General features: G+C 36.4%; 1 protein-coding gene across 3 annotated transcripts in view; it reads left to right on the top strand.

Moving 5' to 3' along the window:
* The window catches only part of LOC114037075 (GDNF-inducible zinc finger protein 1-like), a 37,660-nt gene that overhangs the window by 6,559 nt on the left and 5,505 nt on the right, over positions 1-25,596 (top strand). Inside the window, exons 2-7 of one of the 3 annotated variants that reach the window (XM_027853876.1) lie at positions 5,683-5,761; positions 6,720-6,903; positions 10,330-10,768; positions 11,336-11,616; positions 21,217-22,134; positions 23,517-23,611. In XM_027853876.1, the coding sequence (XP_027709677.1) occupies positions 6,776-6,903; positions 10,330-10,768; positions 11,336-11,616; positions 21,217-22,134; positions 23,517-23,611 (1,861 nt within the window). In that variant the 5' untranslated portion in view covers positions 5,683-5,761; positions 6,720-6,775. Of the gene's footprint in view, positions 1-5,682; positions 5,762-6,719; positions 7,058-10,329; positions 11,617-21,216; positions 22,135-23,516; positions 23,612-25,596 lie in introns of those variants that run through there. The other 2 variants (XM_027853874.1, XM_027853873.1) reach the window with 2 other exon arrangements.

Here is a 25,596-nt window from a genome sequence, read left to right as displayed (position 1 = left end):
GCACTTTAAGAGCAATAAAAGAATTACTGTGCTCAAGCAGCTTTTCTCACACTTTTTGGTCTCAAGAGCCTTTTAAACTCTTAGAACTTATTGAAGAACCCCCACAGTGATTTCATGGGTTACATCTATTGGTACTTACCATGTTAGAAACTAAGATGTTTTAGTATTGTTATGAAATAGTTTTGACCTGGTACACTCCTTGAAAGTTTCTCAGTGATTCCTAGGAGTCCCTAGACCACATTTTGAAGACTGAGGTGCTAAATGGTAGAAAAGCTAAGTATATTTTGTTTTGCCCTGTTAATTAAGATTTTGTTGAAGTCTTTTAATTTTCAAGTAAAGGGTGTCACTTGGCAGGTATGTTGAAGAGTTGGGGTATATGAATGTTCAGAGAAGACTAGGACCTCTGGTGCGAGGGCTGCTTGTTTACCTTTGGTGTCCACCCAACTCTTGGCACCCAACTCTTACCTGTGACTCTAAGAAGCTTTAGCATGGACAGCAGCCAGACTCTGGTAAACCATTTAGGCAGACAGGCTAAACCAGGGTAAGGATAACCTACGGGCCTCAAACCTGTCAGCCAGCTTGTGGGGGGGGGGGGGTTATCTACCACAAGCATGTGAAGACTTCCCTGGCAGAATGAGTGGATGAGAACAATTCGTTCCAATGGTCATGAAGGCAGCTGAAGCAAGCACTGTGGAGTGCTTAGAGCTTGGTTACACATCGAAGATGCCAAGGTCATCCACAGGGTCCTGAGCCATTTACATTCATCTTGACTTTTGTATCGCCACTGGACTTCAATGATTCTGGAAGAGACAGTGAGGCCTACGACTTTGGGCAACTCTGCTTCACTTAAATTCAATTTCTGCTCAAGTCAAAAGACATCACCCATACCATTATACCATTTTTTAAGCTAGATTATGGATTGTTTCTCTGCTGCTTGTGATAATTTTGGCCTGACAATTAACTCCATGAAAACAGAGGTTCTCCATCAGCCAGAGCACACCATTCATGGAACTATCGGTAACAGCAATTGGAGAAATTTTGAATGCTATGGATAAGTTCACTTCCCTTGGCAGTATACTTTTCAAGGATGTACACATAGATGATGAGGTTGATGCACACATTGCCACTGCTAGCTCAGTGTTTGGGAGGCTCTTAAGTAAAGTGTGAGAGAGAAGAGGTATTAGGCTGCCTATCAAACTAAAGGTCATCAGAGCCATTGTGCTGACCTTATTGTTCTATACCTGTGAAACCTGGACAGTATACCAGCACCATGCCAGCAAACTGAATCACTTTCATTTGAATTGTCTTAGGAAGATTCTGAGGCACACCTGGCAAGATAAGGTATAAGATGAATTGCCAGGCCTTCAAACTCTATGCAGAGAGCATCACTCCAATGGGCTGGCTGAATTGTTCAAATGCCAAACGTACATTTGCCTAAAAGACTTTTATAGACAACTCACACAAGGCAAGCGCTCACATGCAGGCCAGAAGAAACTATCTGAGGACACTCTCAAGGTGTCTCTGAAGAACTCTGGAATTGATTGTGAGATATGAGAGACACTGGCACAGGACCACCCAGCATGGTGTGCTCACATCAAAGAGAGCACTGTGCTCTCTAAAGCAAAGCAGAATTGTAGTAGCTCAAAAGAAACATGAGGTGTGCAAATTTAGAGACATTTCCACTCCAAATGTTCATATGAACTATTTGTGCCTGGCCTGGGGTAGAACCTTCCAAGCTTGTTTTGGTCTGATCAGACAGTAGGACACATTGTACCTTGACCCGGACATAATGATGTTGTTTTGGTTTTCTTCAAGCATGAAGGACAACAACCATTGCTGAAGAGGGAATTATTTTCAGGTATGTGTGAGATGGACTACACGGTCACCAAGGTTCCTTTGAACCATAATTCTTGGGCTCTGTGATGTTGTGGTTCAATAATGTCAGATTCATATAGAAAGTAAGGATCCCTGTGGGCTGCATATTGACTCGGAAAACCACATACTAGCATTGTCTATGTTCTAGTGTATTTTTATTTATTTTGTTAAATGTTTCTGAATTACATTTTAACCTGGTTCTGTGTATTTTATACCTCTGCTATGATTGATACTGAACCTAGCATTATCAATAAAATTTGGGTTTAAAAAAAGATAAATAAGATCATAAGGTAACTCTATACATAGTATTATTAATATCACTGGCAATTTATCTGATTTATTCTCAACTGTATCTAATGAAGCACATTTATATAATTTGCTTAATTCACTTTATCATATACATCTGTATTTAATGATATAATAAATATACTAGTAGCTGCTATTAAGAAGGAGAATTTTTGCCTGAAAAGTTTGTAGATCTCTGCTAAAATCTTTGACATTTTTCCTAAAGAATGCTAAGGTCACATCAATCTGTAAAAACCAAACTGGCAAGCCAATCCTATATAAAAACCAAATTGCTGTCCATAGTAGAAAATAAAAGCACATTTATATAACAGGTTAAAAATATATATATATATTAAACTATGTAATAGGTATACATACCCTTCTTCCAAATTTCCCTATTTCTATTGAGGGCATCATCATTCTTCCTGTCAACCAGGTTTGTAACCTCAGAGTCACCCTTGACTCTTCTCTCTTCTTCATTCTCATAGCCAATCAATTTCTAACTGTTGTCTATTCCACCTCCATAACATTTCTCACATCCATCCCATTCTCTCTGTATACATAGTTATCACCCTAGGATATTTCTTTATCACCTCTTGTCTAAATTATTGCAATAGCCTCCCATTTGATTTCTCTGCTTTGAGTTTCTCCTCTTTCTATGCAGATAGAAAATATCAATTTGAATGAAACACAGATCTGATGATTCTATTTTGTTTCCAGGATAAACTTCAATGTGGTACTTAACAGCTCCACACCTTTCCAGTCACAGTGGGAGTAAAATAAGACAAATGACCTAGGATTAGTTGTTTTTTTTTCAATTGGTTGTGAGAGGAAAGAAAAGGAAGAAAATAGGAATACGCTATTACCTCAATCAGTTTTAAAATCCTTTATTTGGCAGAATGTCTTCTATATATACCCCCTTCTCTACCTTGACATCACAACCATTCTGGTATAAGCCCTTACCACCTCACACCTGGTCTATTACCTTTTGGTTGATTTCTCTGGCTCGATTTTTTCTCCACTTATCTGTCAAAGTGATTTTCCTAAAACAAAGTGATTTTCCTGAAAATAAGAGCAAAATAAGAATAAGGCAGTTCTACTTTTTCCCAGTTCAGTTGTTTGTTTATGATGCCATCCACCATGCCTTTTTTTGATCCTCTTCTTTTTCTCAATATCACTAAAAAAAATCTGAACTCACCCTTTTCTTGTTGTTTTTAGCTTTCTTTGTCAACCATAGCTCATTCTAAACTCTAGTGCTCTTGATAGCATTCTTCCAAGACTTTGCTACAACTTTTGTATTCATAGTATGTTACTTGCCTTTCTATCGATTTGCTATATGGGATTTTTAAAAATCCAAGTTATTCTGTGAGTTCACTGTATATTTATATTGGTTTCTTTAAATAGCTACTTTTCTTCTGTATTAGAATTTTCTGTTTGTGTTCTCAGAATTTCATTTGTAAGAATTTCTTTTCCCTCTTGGGTTGACTTCCTCTGTAGAATTTTACGTCATGTAATTCTACCAATCCTTTTTCTAAATTGTCTGAAACTGGTTCTCTGCCTAACTAGAGTGCACATCAGACCATACCTGGCTTTCCCCTAACCTTTGGAAGATGAAATTATCATTAAGGCAAATCAAGAATTCCATAAGCATTTCAATTCAACAAGCATTAATAAAGCATCTATTAAATGCCAGGAAATTGAAAGACAAAAATGAAACAATCCCTTCCTTCAAGATGCTAACCTTTTGTGGGGGTAGGGGAGAGCAACATGTATACATACACCTAACTAAATTAACTTCTCTTTTTTACTCCTCAGACTATCAGTCTGCTCACCCTCCAAGGAATTAAAACCACTAGACTCATATGCTCACTTAGATTGTTGCTAGCTATTCACTTTTCATTTTAAGGGATCAGTTTGGAATTTTATGACATGATGGGGTTTGATGAAAGTTTGCTTGTTAAAAAATTCTTTTTACGCATTTTCTAATTGGCTTTTCTACCTCAACTGTGTTAAGTTAGGAGCTCAGGATTTCAGTTATTGTTATGCACGTTTTTCAGGTTGAGGAAACTGAAGTTTGTAGAGGTTAAATTATTTGCCCAAGGTCACGTAATTAGTAAGTCCCAGAACTGGGACTTAAAACCCAGGTCTTCTTATTCCATATCCATCACTCTTATTCAGCATTATGTCTGGGTTAATACAACCATTTCGACTAGCAAATGGGTCCTAATAGAAGTAATTATATGGTTTAGAGATAGTTCAGTCACAAAGGACAACCCCTTGATATTTATTCTAGATTCTAGCTGGAAATCAAGCTCATATAATAAATTGAATTGTCTGATATTTCCTCTGCCTGCTATAATATCACCTTTTTGGTAGAGATGCACAGAAAGCAACATCCCAACAAAGATGCCTGTTCTTAGTATAGGATCTTCTAAGACAAGCATGGAAAAATTGTTGGCCATTTATTTTTGACAGATAAGCCTTTAACATCTTTCAAGTTGCCTTGTGTTTCATTCATATATTTCTCTAAGAACCCTTTCTGCTAAGAATATCACTAAGGGCACATATCACAAGGCTAAGAATATCACAAAGGCAGGTGGCACAGAAGAGTCAGGAAGAGTCAGGAAAACTGATCTTCCTGAGTTTAAAAAAAAAAACAAACAAAACTTCAAACACTTACTTGCTATGTGACCCTGGGTAAGTCATTTAACCCTAGGCTCAGTTTCCTTATCTATTAAAAAAAATGAGCTGGAGAAGGAAATGGCAAACCACTTGAATATTTTTGCTAAGAAAACCCCAAATGGGGTTACACAGAGTCAGACACAACTGAAACGACTGAACAATAACAACATTACTAACTCAGATCTCTCATCCTTGCTAGCTTTAAAATACTATAATACCTTTAATCTTCTTTCTCAGTTTTAATCTAACAACTTCTGTATTTCTGATTATACATAGCAATTCTGGGCCTATAGTTGGATTAATCAGTTTTTTTTCCCTGTGTTTATTTTTATATTTAGACTTTGTTGATGATCCAGAGCTAAAACCTATACTTGGATTTTGATTACATATATATGTATAGATATAGATATATCTTTTATATGCTACCCAACATAGGATCATATATCTGGAACTGGAATGAATGTTAGAAGTTGTCAAGTCCAGCTCCCTCATATTGTTGAGGAAACTGAAACTCAAAGGGAAGATAAGTGATTTTTCCAGGCTCACACAACTGGTAATTGAGGCAAGATTCAAACTTGGGTCTTCCTCACTCCAAGTTCAGCATTTTGTCCACTATATCACCTAATAGCCTCAGTCTAGCATGGAAGCTTCATCAGATGTCAGAAGAAGCTAAAAAAAGTAAAATTGCTTCCCAATCTACTATTTGATATAAGTTTTGAATTTATTTCAGGTACAGTTAGCTTTGTTACTAACATTAGTAACTCCTATGAGCTATTTTTTTTTTTTAGGAACAATTCGTATGACAAAATGGTTGAGTAATTTTTTTTTTTTTTTTTTTAGGAATAAAGGCCTCCATTGTCAAAACTCCACTGAGCTAATATCAAGAACAGATAACAGAAGAATCTGTTGGCATGCCATAGTAAAAGATGGGCATCACTTGTTTTTAGTGAAAATGTTTATCTTGGGAAGAAAAGAGACTTTTTAAATGGGGGCCAAAATATAGATTCTCTATATTCACTTTTGGGTGCCCAGTTTTTGTTTTTGAGCAACACTTGTATTCATGGATCATAATGCTGCATTGGGCAGCACATTTGAGTGTGAAAATATATAGAAAAATCAATTAAAAGAACATTTATTTATGTGATAATTTAGAAAAGCAGATCTGTTATTAGAAAAGTTAGTTGTATGTGATTAAGTAGCGTATGACAATCCTGACTTTTTATAAAAGGATATAGGACTTACTCTTAGCAAACACTGTTTTAGCAAGTAATTATAGTATGCTTTTTAAAAATGAATTATATCATATTTAGTTATTTATTATGGATGTGGTCATGGCTCTGGGTTTTCAAAACGCAGTAACAGCAGAGCTTGAGGACTGACAGATCCCACCAACCTGGAAAGGCTGATTTCTGGCCTGGTTACAAACTATATCAGTCATTGGCAGACCAATCCAACTTTGTTCAAACAGGCTCATTACCAAGTTGGGTACAGAGTACTTCATTTTTTGGCCATTGCAACTTGTAAAGATTGTATACTGAGTTGTATATTGCATTTAAATTATGTTAGTAGAGGGAGAAGATATATTAATGAAATCATAATTCCTTAAAGTACTGAAATGATATAATTGTATGTAGGGCATTTCCTAGAATAAGCTTTTAAAATAATATTACTTAGAAAATATGTGAATTAAAGGCAAAAATTTAATTTCTCTTTCCCTGGTAGGAAGTTGGACTGTTTTCTACTAGTGTGTCTAAGTCCATTCCAGGATCACATATTTGAAAAACTGTACTTTTTATTATATGCGTGATGAATCTGAAAACAATTTGTATCATCATTATTGACCGTAAAACTTTTTTTTTATGCCTAATGATTGCCAGGTTTGCTAACTAAGGATATCATAATTCAGGAGTATTGCTCAGCTTGATTGAGTTGAATGGTGCATCCTTATTCTACCCTCCCTGGGAGAAAATATGCCCAGGAGTTGAAGCATCTTAGAGGATTCTGGAAGAGTTCTAAAGTAGTTAAACAAATTTCGGAAGGATCCAGACTGGGATATTTCAGGTCAATATCGAACGTCAGTTGATATTCCCAAATGTAAATCCATTCTATTGATACTGGTATTCTCATTGATCAATTTAGAGCACTGTCAGGTTGTTTCTACTCTGTAACCTAAAAGGAAACAGGAAATAAGAGTATAAGAAGGACAGACAACAAGGTCAGTAGATTTTTCTGTATTTGTTCAAGGAAATTTGGAGAATAGAGTTTTTCATTTATGTTGTTGTTTGCATAATAAAATAGCTTTTTCTTTTTTTAACATCTTTCACTTTTAGGTAAATAGCATAGGCTAATTTAGATCTCTATCTCAGAGAATGTTGGCTGTTTTATTTGGATTTTATCTGTCTTTCTTTATGCTTTTGCCCTTAGAGTGATCATATTGCCTTCTCTTGCTTATTTGCTATTTTGGTTTGAAACAGAACAGAATTATTTGCAAATTAACAAATTTAAGAGGTGCTGTGTAGTGTATCAGTGAGGGAGCTAGCTTCTGAGTTAGGAAAACCTGGTGTGGAAATTGGAAACGTCATATTGTTTGATGTTATAGTTATAGATTGATTATAATGATCATGATATGACTTCAATATGAAGTCCCTCGTGCTAAGTGGTTCTAATGCTCATAGAAGCATAGAGGCAAAGACAGACAGTTTGTACTTTTCCATTGTTAACTTTGTGTCAGGAAGATAAAGCACACGGCTTTTGGTTGGATGATACGCTTAACCAGCTGCAGTCTGAGCTAATGCTGTCTTTGGCTTTGGAACTCTTACATCGTTAACTTAGATCCTCTCCTGTTTGTAGTCGTATAAAGACACTGCCTACTTGAGCTTCACCTCAGCCTGGTATCAACAATAAGTGGCCCCATGAACTTCTTCAGCACATCTGGGTCTGATTAGGAATGCCCCCTCCCACATCTAGCACTTATTACCTGTCCTCAACCAAGCCTATTCTTAGAGTTTATAATTTTGTCACATGAATCACAACCCTGAGCATGTTTCTCCCCCTACATGTCTTTTTCCCTGTCCAGCTGACTGAGTTTCTTGCATTCCTGAGGATGAACTTGTCTTTATATTGCCACATAGTGTAGATATGCTTTTGTTTGCCCACTTCCTGTGCCACATAATAATAAAGCACTTGATTGTACTAGCTTCTTAAATACCAATTTTCTAGAAATTTCTGAACCCAGATCTTTGCTTTAGCCCTAGTAGCTAGGCCAAATAAAGCACCTAGGATTCAACGCCTGCCTCTGACCCATACTGATTTGAGATTCAGGGCAGGTCCTAAAGCAACTAATTATTACTTTTTATGGAAGACTTTAATTTGTAGAGCAGTAACTGACTTGCATTAGTAGAGGGAGTTACCCTGATCAATGATAACACAGGTCTAGGTAAATAAAAACAAACTAAAATCATAATGTGGACTTTCAAGGCAGAATTACCATGAAAGTTGGCTGCTTAGCTGCATGTTCTTTTCTTCTGTGCAAATTCAAAAGATCAGAAATCACTCTCTCTAGATTCTGTACCTGAATTCAGAATTTCAACATTATTGAAGGGTTTTTCTTTTTAAATTTGCCTTAGTTATATGTATTGTAGTAGAAGAATACTAGACTCTTAATCACAAGATCTGGGTTTCTAGAATAGTGTAGATAATGACGATAGATCACACCTCTTTGAATTTGAGTTTGCTTGGTTTTGTTTCCCCCCAAAAAATGCCCTAAAAAATAAGAGCATTAGACTAGGTTATAAGGGCCCCTACAGCTATAAAATCCAGTGGTTTAGTGAATACAATAACTACTTAATACATTGAACTGTTATCTCACGTGAATTGGAAATGGTGTAATAAAAAAGTACTAGGCTTAGAGTCAGGAAGTCAAGTTCAAATCCAGCCATGGGTAAGTCACTTGACTTCTATCTGTTTTAGTTTCCTCACCTGTAAAATGAGAATAATAATAGTAACTGCCTCTCACGCAGGTCTGACATTCTCAGAATTTACTTAAATTTATGAACTCACTGCAAAAAACTGAGTCAGCACCTTAGTTTTCCTCTTATTACATATAATATGGCATTTACATGGTATTTTGCCACTTTCAGAGCACTTTGTATAATTCTTTTATTTGATTTTCTTAATAACCATGTATTATGTTATTTTTATAGCTATGTATTATTATCCTCACTTTCCAAATCAGGAAACTGAGGCACAGAAATGAGGACTACATGACCTGTCCAAGACATAAGCTAACAAAGTGTTATGGAAGATTTTCTGTTGGAAGATGCCAGGCTCTGCATTTTTTGTCCAGCTTCTTTCTATAATCCATTATTTTCTGGGAACATACTCTGTCAAGTGTCTGGATTTCAAAGTTTTTTTGTTTTATTATCTCCCAACAAAGTAAATAATTAATAGTGTTGTCAACATAGTAATTAGCTCTGGCAATAGTGACTTTCGTAATGAAATCTCATTTTTCCCCCAGTTTCTTTATTTGGGCAAAAGCACTGTCAGACATGACTTTTAATAGTGTTATAGCCATATTACTTAAAGTTCAGTTAAACTCCCCCTTCCAGTTACAGTGACACAGCCGTAGGTGAAACAGTGTGCGCTTAGTAATTCACCCATCTACACATTCCCTTCTCTTTCCTTATCTCCTCTCTTGCATATGCAGCTTAAAGCTTCAATCCCAGTGCTATAGGCTGGCAACTCCTCACACACAGCTGTCTTCATTTTAAACTTAGACTTTCTTTTCTTTCTCTTAATCACTTTATCAGTTATCATATCTAAGCGAATGACTCCTTGTTCTGTATACACCCAACCCTGGTTTTTCTTGAGCTCCAGCCCCAAAGGTCCAACTGCATTTCAAACTGCATGTCCTGTAGATATGTCCAAAAACTTATTATCTTTCCTCTTCAAGCACAACCTTCTTCTGAATTTAGCAGTTTATGTTGAGATGTCTCACCTCTACCTCTTGGAATCCCTAGTTCCTTTAAGGCTCAGCTCAAGCACTACTTTCTGTGTGAAGCCTTTCCTGATCCCCTAATCCCTCGATCTACTAATGTCCTCTCAAAATTATTATGTATCTATTTTGTAAATAATAGGTTATAAGCTCCTCTTATATTTCACTTAGGATTTGTAGCCTAGGATAGAGTAGGTGCTTAATAAATACTTGATGACCTGTTAATGATTTTGCCCATTCCTTAAAATCAACATACCAAAAATATGATCTACTTTAAATTTAGCTAGTATTTCTAAATAATACTAATAACCTTTATAGAAAAACTATAAGCTTCTAATAAGATACTAAAGGCTTAGTATTTATGAGTATATTTAACAATGGAAAAGTGACTAGTCTCAGTTTCATGGGTCACATAGCTCCCAAAAAAGGATAGTGAAACATATTACTGCGGTAAATAGCTTCTTCTAATTGTTTTCTCTTTTCCTTAATAACAGAATGGAGAAAAAGAAAATCTTGGTGAGATCCAAAGTGGCAGCTTCAAACCTTCTGAGTGCCTTGCATTCTCTCTATCAGTTTGGTCATTTCTGTGATGTAACTGTTCATACAGTACATCTTGGAATCCAAGAAGAGTTTTTGGTACACAAAGCAGTCCTGGCTGCTTCGAGCAACTACTTTAAAGGCCTTTTTCTAAGTGATGAGATGTCAGACATTAAAAGGTGTACTGTTGTTTTAGATGACATTTACACAGAGGAATTCACATCCTTTCTGGAATTCATCTATACTGCGAAAATTGAGATTGAACCGGAGAAATTACATCGAATGAGAGAAGTAGCAGAGAGGCTTGAATGTAAGGACCTGCTTGACATTTGTGAGGAAATGAAGACAGAAAGTAAAATGGATGGCTTGGATTTAAGTCTCCATTTGAAAACTCAGGTATGTGAAAACGGTGGGGCTTCATGGGTCTGTGATCAACATGCTCATCAGACCAAACTGAGTGATTCTCCACCAATTGTGGTGACTCCTGTGAAGAGAAAACTCTGGGATATGCAGAAACACAGAACACTGTTAACAGATAGTTCAGATCAAGCTTGCATGGTTGTAACTGATATGAAAACTGGAATAGCCAAGATAGTGAAACAGAACAGAATAAAGCCCACTGAGAACTATACCACAGAAGTAATCGATTCAGAAGGGGAAAAAAGCCACCCTTCTTTGTGTGGATTGGAAGCCAAAGAAACTTGTCTAGTCATCAGGAGTGTATTATCTGAGCAAGATGAGGATGAGAATTCTCATATTTCTCAGCCTCTGAGCTCAAATGAATGCAGCAATACACTGGAGGATTTGCCCCAGGTGTCTGCAGAAGCCTACGAGTGTGAAAAATGCGAACAATCTTTCCCTTTCATCAAATCATATCAGTCACACATGGAGACTGAACATGGGATTAATGTTGTCATCAAGTACAGCTGTAATGTGTGTGACCAGCTTTTTTCCAATCGCCAGAACCTGCGGCAACACCGACTCACAGTTCATAATGACGAGCGGCGCTTCCCTTGCACGTTTTGTGACAAGAAGTTTAAACGTCAAAAGGATATAAAGTGTCATGTACGAAGAGTGCACGAAAAGAAAAGGAATCCTCAGGCTTGTCCCTACTGTGACAAGGTCATCAGCTCCAAGTGTGGCCTGACCGTTCACATTAGAACCCACACAGGAGAGAAACCTTATAAATGTGGCTATTGCCCTGCAAGTTTTGCCCAGAGGTCTGCTTACAATACTCATGTAAGGTACATTTTGTGTATGTATGTCTGGACACAGGTGCTGACAAGTGAACCCAAGGTTATTTAGTGATCTTTATTTTCAATTTATTGCATTATGTGGCTTGATCATGAGAGATTTGGGGTGGGAAAGATAATGAAAGATTTAAATATCAGACATACTTTTTTAAAAGTTGGGGGAAAAGCCTATATCTGTCCTTGCTATATAGTCATTGTGATCTTAGGAAAATCTTTAAATAAAGTAAGAAGTATGTTTAATCATAGGAGATCAAAAACAATAAATTTTGTTGTAGGCCTTGCACAGTGAAATTATGTGTTGATAGAGAATTCTCCAAACGGTAGTATAATTGATATCCAATATTGTTCATTTTAAAATGGGGAGTCAGAATTCACAGAGCCCCAAAAAGGACCTCAGAGGCCATCTAGTTCCACCCAATAACAGAAGAATACTTTCTATAGCATACTCAATAAGTGGATATCTGACCTTTTTCTTGAACTAAAATGATGGGCAATCTACTACATCCTCCTACTTTTGGATAATTCTTATTAAATTTGCCTCTTTGTTACTGCTACCCATTGTTTCAAGTTCTTCAGGGCTTAAGTAAAACAATTCTAATGCCTTTTTCACCTGACAGTTCTTCAGGACCTTGAAGACTGTGACCATGTCCTTGCCGAGTCTTAATTTCAGGCCATAAATCCTCAGTTCCTTCAGCTCATCTTTAAATCTCATGAACTCTAAGCCCTTTTCCTCCCTCACCTGCCCTTGTATATTTTTAAGCTTATTCGACATCTGTTATAAAATGGGGCACTCAGAGTTGAACACAGTACTGGAGATGTAATCTAACCAGAGCAAAGTACAGTGGACATATCAGCACTAGACTTGGACACTAGGCCTTTCCTAATTGTAGGTTGTCATACATGTCACACTCTTAATTCATATTGAATTTTAATCAATAAAATCCTTCAGATCTTTTTGAAAAAACTATCTAAACACACCTCTCTAATTTTTTGAACCCAAGTGTTAGACTTTAGGAGGATAGAAGGGCCTGGCATGCTATGGTCCATGCGGTCATGAAGAGTTAGATGTGACTGAATGACTGAAGTTAGATTTTACCCATATTCATCTTATCAGATTTGCCCCAATGTTCTTTACCCTTTTCAAATCTTTTTGAATCCTGATTTATGTAGTGTATTAGCTTTCCTTACTGGCTTTTTGTCATCTATAGATCTGGCAGACATGTTACCTGTGCCTTTAAGTTACTCATAAAAACATGTTACTCAGTACAGGACCAAGTACATATCCTCAGGCACTCTCCTAGAGACCACAATCCAAGTTTGATTGAACAATTAATAATTAGTGTTTGGAAATGGTCATCGAACTAATTCTGAATCCACCTAACTATAGTATTCTCCATTTATTCCACAACGACAGTGAAAGAGGCTTTATCAAATGCTTGTTAAAATCTAGGTAAAGTTAGCATTCTCCTGATCAAAAGGAAACAAGGTAGTCTGGCCTGATTTGAATTTTATCAAGAATCAAAGTCAAGCACACTGGCCTATGTTATATAGACTTTAACTGTTTTGAAAACTGGGAAAATAGTTGCCTTTTTTCAGTTCTCTCATACCTTTCCCATTCTCCCTGATCTTTTAAAGATCCCTGGCAATGGCTCAGAAATCACATTTCTCAACTTTCAGTACAGTGAGGTGGCATAATGGATAGAAATAAATAGCACGAAATACAGATTATAGTTCAGATTTTTGCCCTGCTGTCTTCACCACCTTTCTTGATGGGTCATACAGGTTCTCTTCCTTTTCATAGTAGCAGGGAGGTAGCACAGTAGATAGAGTGCTGAGCTTGGAGTCAGGAAGACCCGAGTTCAGATGAAGCCTTCAGATGAAGTGTTCAGTGAAGACACTTACTAGCTCTGTGACCTTTGGCAAGTCCCTTAGCCTCTGTCTGTCTCAGTTTTTTCATCTATAAAATGGGCATAATAATAGCACCTACCTCTTAGGACTGTTGTGAGAATAAGATGAAAATATTTTTAAAGCATTTCAAAATCCTTAAAATGCTATATAAATGCTAGATATTGTTGTTAATATTGTTGTTATTACTGGAGGATATAGTTTATCTGGGCCACCGTCTAACCTCATGATATAGGTTAGTGTTCTTCTTTGCCTATTCACATCCTTTACTTTCATACTGAACCTCTTCCTTTTTATTAATGGAACACTTGCTTTTTACTTGGTAGAGAGGCTTCCCCAAGTCCCTTTACTTTCACTTCTAAGAGGGAGACTAGGCTGCACTTTTAGCTTAGACAGCATTCCCTTGGTCTTGGCAGACTCATAGAAATTTAGAGTTGGAAAGGAATTCAGAAGCCATCTAGTCCAAATCATACTTGAATGTGATTCTTCTTATAACATATATGACATATGGTTATCTGTTCTCTACTTGAAGAACTCCAGTAAGGGGGGAAATTCACCACTTCCCTCATCCTATCCTCCTATGGCATAGATTCAAGGTTGTTTACCATCTTGGTTACCCTCCTCTGGCCACTCTAACTTATCAATACCCTTCTTAAACTGTGGCATTAAGAACTGAACATGATATTCTTTATGTCTGGCCAGGGTAAAGTAAAAAGGTCTATCACTTCCTTATTCTTGGAATGATCTAATGCAGCCTAGAATTACATTAGCTCCATTGGCTGCCATATCACACTGAACCTAAAGTCCACTAAAACTCTTGGACCTTTTAGACAAACTGCTGTCTTAACATGCCTCCTGTACTTGGGGTGTTGATTCTTTGAACTCAAGTGTAAGACTTCACATTTATCCTTATTGGATTTTTTTTTTATTAGATTCAGCCCATTGCTTCAGCCCATCCAGATCTTTTTGGATCCCTAATGTCACCTAGTATGTTACTCATCCCTCCCAACTTTGTGTCATTTGCAAATGTGAGCATATTATCTATGTCTTTATATAATGATGAAAAATAGCACAGGGCCAGGGATGCTGGCATATTGTATTAGAGACATCCTGCCATCTTGACATTGAACCATTAACAACTAATCTTTGAGTCTGGTCATCCAATTGGTTCTGAATCCATCTAACTGTATTATTAGTTATGACATAGCTGGCCAAAAAGCTAATGTGATGTTAAGTTGCATTAAAACATCCTTCAGTTAGGTGGTGCAGTGGATAAAGTTCTGGGCCTAAAGTAAGGAAGACCTGAGTTCAAATCCTGCCTCAGACACTTTCTAGCTGTATGACCCTGCACAAGCACTTAACTATGTTTGTGTCATCTACAAAATAGAGATGATAATAATAACACCTGCCTCCCAGGGTTTTTGTAAGGATCAAATGAAAGAAGAATTATAAAGTATTTAGCATAGTGTCTGGCACATAGTAGCTATTATATAAATGCCAGCTATTATTATTATTATTACTATTATTATTTTTAAATTGACTTATTTTATTTTATTTAATAACAAGGTAAGCTTTGAATCATATAATTTAATTTATTTATTATTTATATATGGCATTATTTAATGATATGATAGAATATGATAAGATGATAGTTTTGCTGTATTCTGTCCTGGTCAGAGTACATGTGGAGTACTATGTTAAGTTCAGAGGACTAAATTTTAAGAAGGACATTAGTGAGCTAGAGATTATCCAGAGAAGGGTGGCCAGGATGGCAAAGAGCCTTGAAGTCTACCATCAGTTGGACGATTACTTGTCGGGGTTGTCATATAAGGGAGCTCTTGGATCGGTCAGACCATATCGTTGCTGAGGTCCCTTCTATCCCTTCTAATTCTAAGATTCTGTGATAGTTCACAAAACTTTTTACATAGCACAATAATACTGTGAGGAAGGTAGTATTATTCCCATTTCATATGTGAGGAAACAGGCTCAGAAAGGTTAAGTGCTTTGTCCAAGATCACATGGCTTGTTATCAGTGCTGGAACTCAGAATCCTGTCAGACAACATGTTTCCACAATGCTATCTTTGTAATCTAATCATTCTACTCATGGATTTTGCTTTAACTTTTTCTTTAATTTCTCAGAAAAGTGTTTTAATCCTTTCCTCATCCGAGTTGAATTAAGGGAAGGTGGGTTCAGTGAACATCTGACCAGAGAGTCTGGGAATTTTCATTGAGGTTTAGGCTGCTAACCCCAAAAGAGAGAAAAGGAAGTAAATCCCTATTCTGTTTAGAGTAATTATCTTCTTCATATGGTGTAATTATCCCCATATTTGTAAATGTGTTTGAATTCAATAGATTATACCCTTAGCTTTTGATACTTCAAAATTGTGTTGAGAGGAAGAATTTTCTTCCCTTGGGTACACAATACATCCTTCTTAGTTTTTGTCCTGATATGGTCTTCTAAGGCATACCGCATACTAAAGGGCTCAAGATCCAAGTAGATGGATGGGAAAAGTGTCGTTCTTCCTGGAGAGAGGTATGTCATGGTTAGGAGAGTCAAAGGTGTAGGATGGAGGAATTATGAGATAGACCAGGGAAACCGCAGAGAATAAAAGCCTTAAGACTTAAAATGATTTCATTTTTCTTTATCTCTTGTCATTTTTCCTTTTCTGGACCCTTTAAGAGGGCTCATATTGAACTGTCTGGTCACTGCTTCTCATTGTGATCTTGTCTTATATGTTCTGAGAAACAGTGTTCAAAATATGGTGACAGTAAATAAATACTGAAACTTATAACTAAATATCTTTGTTAAATAGAATGAATACTAATTGGACCAGGACTTAAAACACATTTATCATTCAGAATTTTTTGTTTAGTAGAATTTGTGATACATACATTAATAAAATAATTAGCTGTAATTAGTATTATAGAACTGCAGTGATACTTGTTTTAAAAAATAGCATTCTGCCTCCATATTTCCAATTAATACAATTGGGAGGTAGGTGCTATCATATCCCATTTTACAGTGGAGGAAATGAAGACAAAGAGAGGTTTTGAGTAGCTTGCCCAAGATCATACAGCTGGTAAGTGAGGCAAATGCAGGTCTTCCTGACTCCAGATTCAACACTCTATCCACTGCACCACTTAGCTGCCTCTAAATATAAAGACAAAATTTAAATAGTCCCTGCCCTCAAAGAGCTTACATTCTTCCAGGGAAATACAATATGTATATAAGGAATTGAATACAAAATATATAAGTAGTAGAGGGAGAAATAGGCAATAATAGGGATAGGAAGAAGAAAAGCCAAGTCTTAGAGTAGGAGGTGGCTCCAGAAGTGTGCTTTGAAGGAAGCTAGGAAAAGAATTGAAGATGAGGAGGAAGTGCATTTCAGACTTGGGCAAGCACTTGCGCAGAAGTAGAAGTTTGTATTTTATCCTAGAGTCAGTTGGAACCTATGGAAGATTTTTTAGCGGAGAGAGTAACACTTTCATATCTCTTTTTTGGAAAATCTCGATTTGACAGCCACATGGAATATTAAGGTAAAGTAAGTGAAACAAAATTATTTGTAATGGTAAAATAGTTTCTGGAATATAAATCTGAAGACATTTGAATAGGTACCTCCAGTAGCTCTGATAAAAAAAGCCTTTCCCCCCACAAGGGCCTTCCAAATATAGCTCTCTTATTGAGTGGCTTGAAGGACTGCTATTGTGTCAGTTCATTTCTCCTCTGTAGTTCAATTTATGAATACTTAAGAGTTGGGAAATTGAGGAATGACATTGAACTGTTTATCTACCTGCCTTCTAAACTGGACCTCTCCCTATCCACTGACTTTACCCAACAATTAGCATAGTCCCACTTTCTTTTTTTTTCATTCTTCTCATCTCTTCCACACCCCTAGTTGTCTGCTTCCTCAATTCCTACTAACCTTAATACTTCAGTATCCCACTCCAGATTAGTACCCCACCCTGTGTTCTGGAATTCCTGCAAATTTCCTTTCATCTTAAACTTCTTCCTTTCTCACTCCCTCCATCTTCTGGAACTTATTGGGACCTGACTCACTCCTAATGACATTGCATTCTTCTACCCTTTCTAGTACTGGCTACACTTTCTCTCATATCTCCCAACTCACTGGTGGACTAGGAAATACCAATTGCTTCCCATTGCTGCTTCTAGACTCTCTCTCTCTACCAACATTAACCTTTTCTCTTCTGAAGTTCACCATCAAAATGTATAACTAATTCAATCTCCTCTTTCTCCTTTCCCAACCCACCCCCATTCTCCTTCCTTCCTTAATGAATTTATAACCTAGTTCACATTCTCTCTCTCTACTTCAACTCCTGCTTTCATACCAAAGGACTTAAGCATACATAGCTGGTGCTCCCTTAAAACCCTAACTTTCCATTTCCACAGTTAACTCAATTCCTATGACTTTCTCCTAAACACTACCTCAGATAATCATACTCTTGATCTCACCATCACCTACTCATAAGTGTTAGACTAACACATTCATGAACTCTGAAATTCCTTTATCTGATCATAACCTTTTATCATTCCATCTTTTCCTACATCTTACCAACCCCCATGCCCATTCTTCTTCCTCATTATGATCTCAATTCCCTCCAGCCTTCACTTCTTTCCCATGCCATCACTTCTGCAAGGGCTTTCCTCCCTTTCCTATCTCACCCCTTGGTGAAACAGTTCAACTCCATACTATTATATACTCTTGACTCTCTTGCCTGTTTGCCCAACTGCCAATCAAGCACAGCCAAATTCTAGCCCTGCACTGCTTCCCACCATCCACTTCCTTTGCTCTATTTATGTGCTGCTGAATGGAAATAGAAAAAAAAAATCACAAAATTGTGCTGACTGTATATTAAAATTTTTTCAATCGAATTTCAACTGGCCCTTACTGAAGTAAGGCAATCATTCTATCCCACCCTTGATGATTTGATTTCTTGCTCTCTACTGTAGGTGTTCTAAACATTCTCTCTCCTCAAGCTTCCCACTACACCTTCCTCTCACACCCTCTCAGCTGAGGAAATCACCTCATTCTTCACTGAAAAATTTGAAGCCCCTCCTCCTTCATCTCTTGTCATTCTGACATACCCCATTATTTTCTTTCACTCCTGTATCAGATGAAGAAGTGACCTGTCTCCATGCCAAAGTCATATCCTCCTGGCTTCTCCATTCCTACTTCGTATAATCTTCAGTCTCTCCCTGTCTAATGGTTCCTTTCCTATTGCCTACCAACATGTTTATTTCTCCCATCCTTAAAAAAAAAAACAAAAAACAAAAGAAAACCTCTCTTCATCTGACCATCTCCACTAACCATTATCCTCCTCCTCCTCCTCCTCCTTCTTCTTTTCTTCTCACTCCTTAAGAAAGCCATCTAAACTTGCTGCTCCACTTCCTCTCCTCTCTCTTTTCTAACTTCTCTCCTCTCCAGCTTCCAGCCTCCTCATGCAATGAAAACTCTTCTCTCCAAAGTTACCAGTGCTCTCTTAATTACTAAATCTAAGGACCTGGTCTCAATGCCCATCCCTTTTGACCTCTCTGTAATCTGACACTGTTGATCACATCTACTTCTGTAGACTCATTATTTTCTAGGCTTTCATGACACTGCTCTCTCCTGGTTGTCCTCCCACCTATCTGACTTCTCCTCAGTTTCCTTTGCTGAATTTTCATCCATGTCATGCCACCTAACCATGGGTGGCTCTCAAACCTCTGTCCTATTATTTTTCATTTATACTATTTCTTTTGGTGACTTCATCAGCTGTCATGGGTTCATCTATCATCTTTATGCTTATGATATCCACATTTCCACCCTGGTTTCTCTCTAGAGCTCCAGTCCCAATTGGAGCTGTTCTATAGGCATATTAATATTAACAGGTCTAAAAGAGAACAGATATCACTCCAAATCCCCCTCTTCCTGACTCTCTCCCAAGGTAAAAAAAAATTTAGCAAAACCTATTCATATATTGAAAATATCTGACATTGTAGAAAATGTACCACACCTGTGGATACCCCATCTCTGCAAAGATTTATGGGGGGAAGATATCATTTTATAACACTTCTTTGGAGCCAAGTTCATTCTTTATACTTTCACATTATTATGTTTTGATTGCTTTGTGGTTGTTCTATTTGCATTGTTTCAGTCATTGTGTACAGTCTTCCCTCAACATTAGGGTTTCACATTCATGGTTTTGGTTATTTGTGGGATGGCTATCTATAATTAAATGGGCATTCTTGGAGATTTATGGCATACTGGGGAAAATCACAGACAACATGAGTATGTAAAGAAAACTAAAACAATTTAGGAAATCATAAATTCACAAATAATGTATATTAATCTGTTTTATCATTTACTACCATAAGTGTACATACATAAATTTATTATAAACAGTTAAATTTTGTTAAAATTTTTAGTGCACTAAAGAATTATGGGCTACACACTTTCTTTGGGAATGCCTCCTCTTTGTCTCTACCATCTAGACTCAGTCATGATTTTGTTCCATAGCGATTGTTGCATCTTGTGCTTTTCGTAGAAGGAAATCCATGAAGCATTTGCTTCAGCTGTAATGGGGGCTACCACGACTTCACATAATATGTGAGATACTAATCTGTCTTGAGACAATAGAAACTGCAACTTTTTAAAATAGGTGCATTGTGTTGTTTTATTTGCTTTTTGTGTTAAATAAATATGATCAGAATTATTAAAAGTAATGGTTTGGGATGAGACCTAGAGTTATTTGTGATTTTTCACATTCATGGGAGTTCTGTGTCCCTAACCCCTGCAAATGTTGAGGGACAACCGTATATTGTTTTCCTGGCTCTGCTTACTTTATTTCACATCCTCATATAAATTTTTACATAATCTCTGTTGTCATCATGTTAATTATTTCTTACAATACAATAACCTCCCATTACATGACTGTACCACAATTTATTTAGCCATTCCCCAGTTGATGGGCATCTACTTTGTTTCTTGTTCTGTGTGTTACAAAAAGTGCTGTTATAAATACTTTGGTATGCAGCCCTATTTTTGTCAGTGACCTCCTTGGAGTACATGCTTAGCAGTGAAATCACTGGGTCAAAGGGTATAGATATTTTAGCCACTTCATTTGCATAATTCCTCATTGCTTTCCAGAATTATTGTATCAGTTGACAACTCCATGAAGATGAGTCTTTCTGATTACAAGTCCAGTGCTCTATCCACTATGTCACCTAGCTGTACAAGGTCACTAGGATTTGAACTCAGCTTGTCTGATCCTAAATCTAGCACTCTTTCTGCGATATAGTTATCCAAAATCACACAACTAGTTAGTGGCAGAGGCAGTATTTTAGAATCCATATTACCAGACTTCTAGTCCATACTTTTCACTACATCACACTACTCTCTGAATCCAATAAAAGATTTCTGTAGAGGAATTATTGCCATACTTGACCAATGATCCCTATTCATTCTCTGAAGAGAACTGGTTTTCATACTACTCCATTATTATGGAGAAATGGAAGAACCTTAAGGCATGAGATATTGTCTTTAAGTTAGGGGGAAATCATATTAGCTTTTTAAGTGTCAATGTATGGTTAGAATCAAAAAAACTTTGAACTTTTACAGTCTCTTTGACTTCACAGGATGTACATTTAAATATAAGTTCTTACCTAAGTTGCATTTTTTTCCCTACAGAAAAATACATGAATCAAAACAAGATAGAAAAACTATGCCAGTATACTGGATGGTTGTTCCACCTACTGGCAGATCAGAAACAACAGAGTATGAAATAGATTTCACTAAAGAAACATGGGAACAGTCCTCAGATAATAGTTTACCAATGAGAACCAGTAGCAAAGACATCCTCTGCTATGAAGAAGATGCTGGCAACTCATCTAATACAGGTGATTCTAATAATGAAGCAGAAGAAAAGGAAAATGGGAAAAATGATGGCAAAGAAACTGAAGCGAGTAGAGGAGGAGATGAAGATGAAAAATCAAGTGTTAAAGGAGAAGAGGAAGGAGAATATGATGCTGGTTTTTCTGAAATAGAAATGAATGATAACAAAGACAATGAAGTTATTTGCACAGATGATGACTTTTCAAATGAAAAAGATGCAGAAGATAATGAATCTGATGAAGAGTTTAAGATAAAGAAAGTAAATAACATGACAGTAATGAAGAAATCAACTTATATTATAACTTGTGATAAGTGTGATCAACAGTTTGTATCCCGGAAAAAATATGTGGATCACTGCAAAGATGTGCATCAGTCTCTTCCTGGAAAGGTCTATCAGTGTGATATCTGTAGCAAGTCCTTTGCTAGTTATAACAGCTGTAAAGAACATCGAGCTTGTGTGCATACAGAAGAGAGGCAGTTTGCCTGCACTCTCTGTAATGCTACTTTCAAACGAAAACGAGATGTAAGAACTCATTACATGCGGAAGCACGAAGGAAGAGTAAAACGACCACTTTGTTCTGTGTGTGGAAAAATTTTGAGTTCTAGAACAGCACTGGTATTCCATATGAGAACCCATACAGGGGAAAAACCTTATGAATGTGGTGTCTGCCATGCCAAATTTGCTCAACCATCCCAACTTAAAATACACACAAGGTTAGCTTTTGCTAGCTCCTCTAGATTCTCTTTAGTCACCTATTCCTGCCCCCATTTTTTTCATGATTGTCTTTCTCGAGTTAACTTTTAATATCAGGCTAATATTTCTATTAGTGCTGATGAACTAAAACTAATTTCACTTTTAATCATTTGCCAAATGTAACTTTAAAATTCTTTATTTTGTTATGATGGGAAATTTAATAAATGAACTCTTTTTAACCCCAGAGTTAGAATTGAATCATGTAAAGCATGTAATTTTAAATTGCTACTATATTCTTCTTAAGTATTCCTCTTTATAATATAATCCTGAAAAGTTATGCTTAAAGGGATAACTTTAGGGATGTTTTGCATCCAGTATCTGTTTGACTACCTATAAACTTCAAGGGAACATTCCATGAAATGCAAAGATAGGAAAAAAATCAGGGTTAAGGTTGAATTAAATGTAGTGTAGCAGATTTAATTTGTTTCTTGGTTCTCAATTAAAATTTGACACTCAGTATTATCTATCACTAGTTCTTTTTTAATTTCCAGTCATTTAAAAAGAAAAGGAAGTATGGTTTTATGAAGAAAATTTTAAAATAATTTGACTTTCTAATATAGGCATGTTGGGATTATGGTTATATTACCTTTAAGCCATGCCCATATCTAAATATCCTCATTTGATTTGTCCTTGATTTTCTCAGTCTGAAAAATCAAATGTAGGACGCCAAACCCTAAATTACTAAGGATGATGGAGGTGGACTTAGTCATAGGATTTAGCTCTGTAAGGAATCTTAGATGTCATCTAGTTCATCCCTTTCATTGTACACATGAACTGTGGCCCAGAGAGAAGTACCTCATCTAAGGTGAGACAAGTGATGATCAGCAGAACCAGGATTACAACAAAGATCGTCCAGTTTCAATTTAATGTACTGGCAATTATAACATAATGGTTTCCTTAAGAGTTGGGTGCAACAGTTGAAATTTGATACATACATTGTTATATAGATATGATGGCCCGTGGATGTTCTTCTTTTATTTGCTTTTATATTTTATTAATATTTTTTTGCTTTTATATCAACATCATATCCAAATATGAAAATTCCTTCTTCTCCTACCCAGGAAGCCATCATTTGTAAAAATGAATTAAGAAAAAAAATCAAGTCAACAAAACTAATCAATATATTATCCACAAAATTTGACATGAGACCATTCCACACAATAGTCATTTATATCTACAAAGAAGGAAGGGTGGATATAATTATTTTTATAACTCCCTTATAAAGTATTTCCACAAATAATACATTTTGCTCAATAAAATAAGTTCAAGATCAAATACTCTGTAGGTTGTTTTTATGCTACTATTGAATCTGCATGCTTTTCTCTTTACTTACTGGATACAGGTCTCATACTGGAGAAAAGCCATATATTTGTGAGGACTGTGGAGCAAGCTTTGCAGATAAAGGAAAACTAAATGGCCACAAGAGGACTCACACAGGTTTGTATTTAACCCCATAGGCTTGTAATACTTTCATGTAAAGAATAAACCCTTACTTGATAATTCAAAATTAACTCTCCATAAATTCAAGTGACTAGACTATAAATGATTTTTCCTATATATAAGTATAGATTGACATCCTAGAGTTTACCAAAAACAAGATGTTATTTACAATAAAAAATTCTGTCTTCTTAGGAATTTAAAATACTTGGTCAAAATTTATATACGATTTGGGGCTGGAAGCTAGGTTGTCAGGATCTTTTGACTCTACTTTCTAGAACTGAATCAAAAAGTACTGAGTGCTACTGTGTGCAAGAGATAGTACTAGGCACTCTGGAGAACAGAAAGAAGTAAAAGACATTATTGCAGTATACCTGTGGCATAACATAAGCTCCTTGAAGGCAGGGACTGTCTCACTTTTGTATTTGTATGCTTAGCACCTAAGCCTGGTACATAATAGGTATTTATTAAATACTTCTTGGTTGATTAATTCAGGAAGTTTATACCAAAATTGGTAGAGTGTGCTAATTCTCTTGGGCTGTCCATCCTTAGAGTTTTTAGATGAAGTTGAGAAGTGTAAAAAATGTGGAAAACTGAATAGCATCCATTCTAGATTAATCAAATATAAACCTTTTTTTAATAACTTAAAATACTTTGTAAAAGGTACAAATATTTCAGTTATGCAAAAAAAAAACCCAAAATTTTAGATGCAGGAAATCTCATTTTATAACATAAACCAAGATTTTAGTCAGAACATATTTGGGTGAATCAAGTCCTATCTTGCCTTCAAAAATTTTCAAAACTCCTAAAGCAACCTTAAAAATTCTTCCAGAAACAAAGATCTGTCTTCTTAATACCAATATTTTACTAGTTTTATATAGGGGCATGCCATGAAACAGTCTGATGAATTCATAATGAATATCACACAGGGCAATAGAAAGGGGCATGTTGGGTGTGAGCAGGGTACAACATATAACACATGAACCCTAAAGAAAAACATAAGTAAAGAGTTTCATCAGGAAAACGTATGATAGAAAAAGAAGATAAATTAGTCATTAGTAACAATGATGATAGATGACATGTGAATAGCCTGAGTGCTCCACTGAGATCCTTATAATATAAAGAGAAAGTAAGAAAGGTTTCCAGCACATTGGTGAATTCCTGTGGTAAATTTTCAGGGGGACACAGTTGAAAATTGGTAACATCTGTGATATATCCACCTATCTAGTTTCAGATATTGAGTTCAAGACATTTAATCTGTTAACACATGTCTCAATACTCCCTTAAGAAGTATCTCCTTTATACAAATTTACTGAGATAAATACTTTATAATCAGAAATAATGACCTTGAGAAAGTGCTTTAATCTAATAAAGGATTAGTGGTTTATAATGAAAACATCAACAATTTTTATTGTGAATGAAAAGGTTGTGATTATACTGAGAAATGACCAGCATTCAATTTCAGTTTCCCAGAAAATGGGTAGAAATTAATGACTGCAGATGGCTAAATGATCAGTCAGTCAACTAGCATTTATTAAATACCTGTTAGGTGCCAGGAACTGTGCTAAGCACTAAGGATACAAAGTAAACCAAAAGACAGTCCCTGTTGTGCTTATGGAGCTTATGTTCTAATGGGGGTTGTGTGGTTTGTCCTTTGTTCTTGAGGAGGACCATGACATCAGGAGATGATGACATGACTTGCATTTGAATTTATTTGAGTGAGGGGTGGGCTCTGCAAAGTCACCAGCCTCACTTTCTCCTCCAGAGCCATGTTCAGTAGTCAGATATCAATCAGGACAACTGGAGATGGTCCAGGATGCAGTGGGAGACCTTGGCCCTTTTAATCTAAGGTCTTTCATGTTCTCACTTTGAGTGAGGCAACACCCATTCAGTGAATAGGCCTCTTTAAAAAGTGAGTACAGGGATAGCCCCTTTAATCACACACACACACACACACACACACACACACACACACACACACACAC

This window comes from Vombatus ursinus, unplaced genomic scaffold (genome assembly GCF_900497805.2).
Source record: "Vombatus ursinus unplaced genomic scaffold, bare-nosed wombat genome assembly UNPS02010219.1, whole genome shotgun sequence".
Taxonomy (NCBI): Eukaryota; Metazoa; Chordata; class Mammalia; order Diprotodontia; family Vombatidae; genus Vombatus; species Vombatus ursinus.
This window is presented reverse-complemented; position numbering and strand designations above follow the sequence as displayed.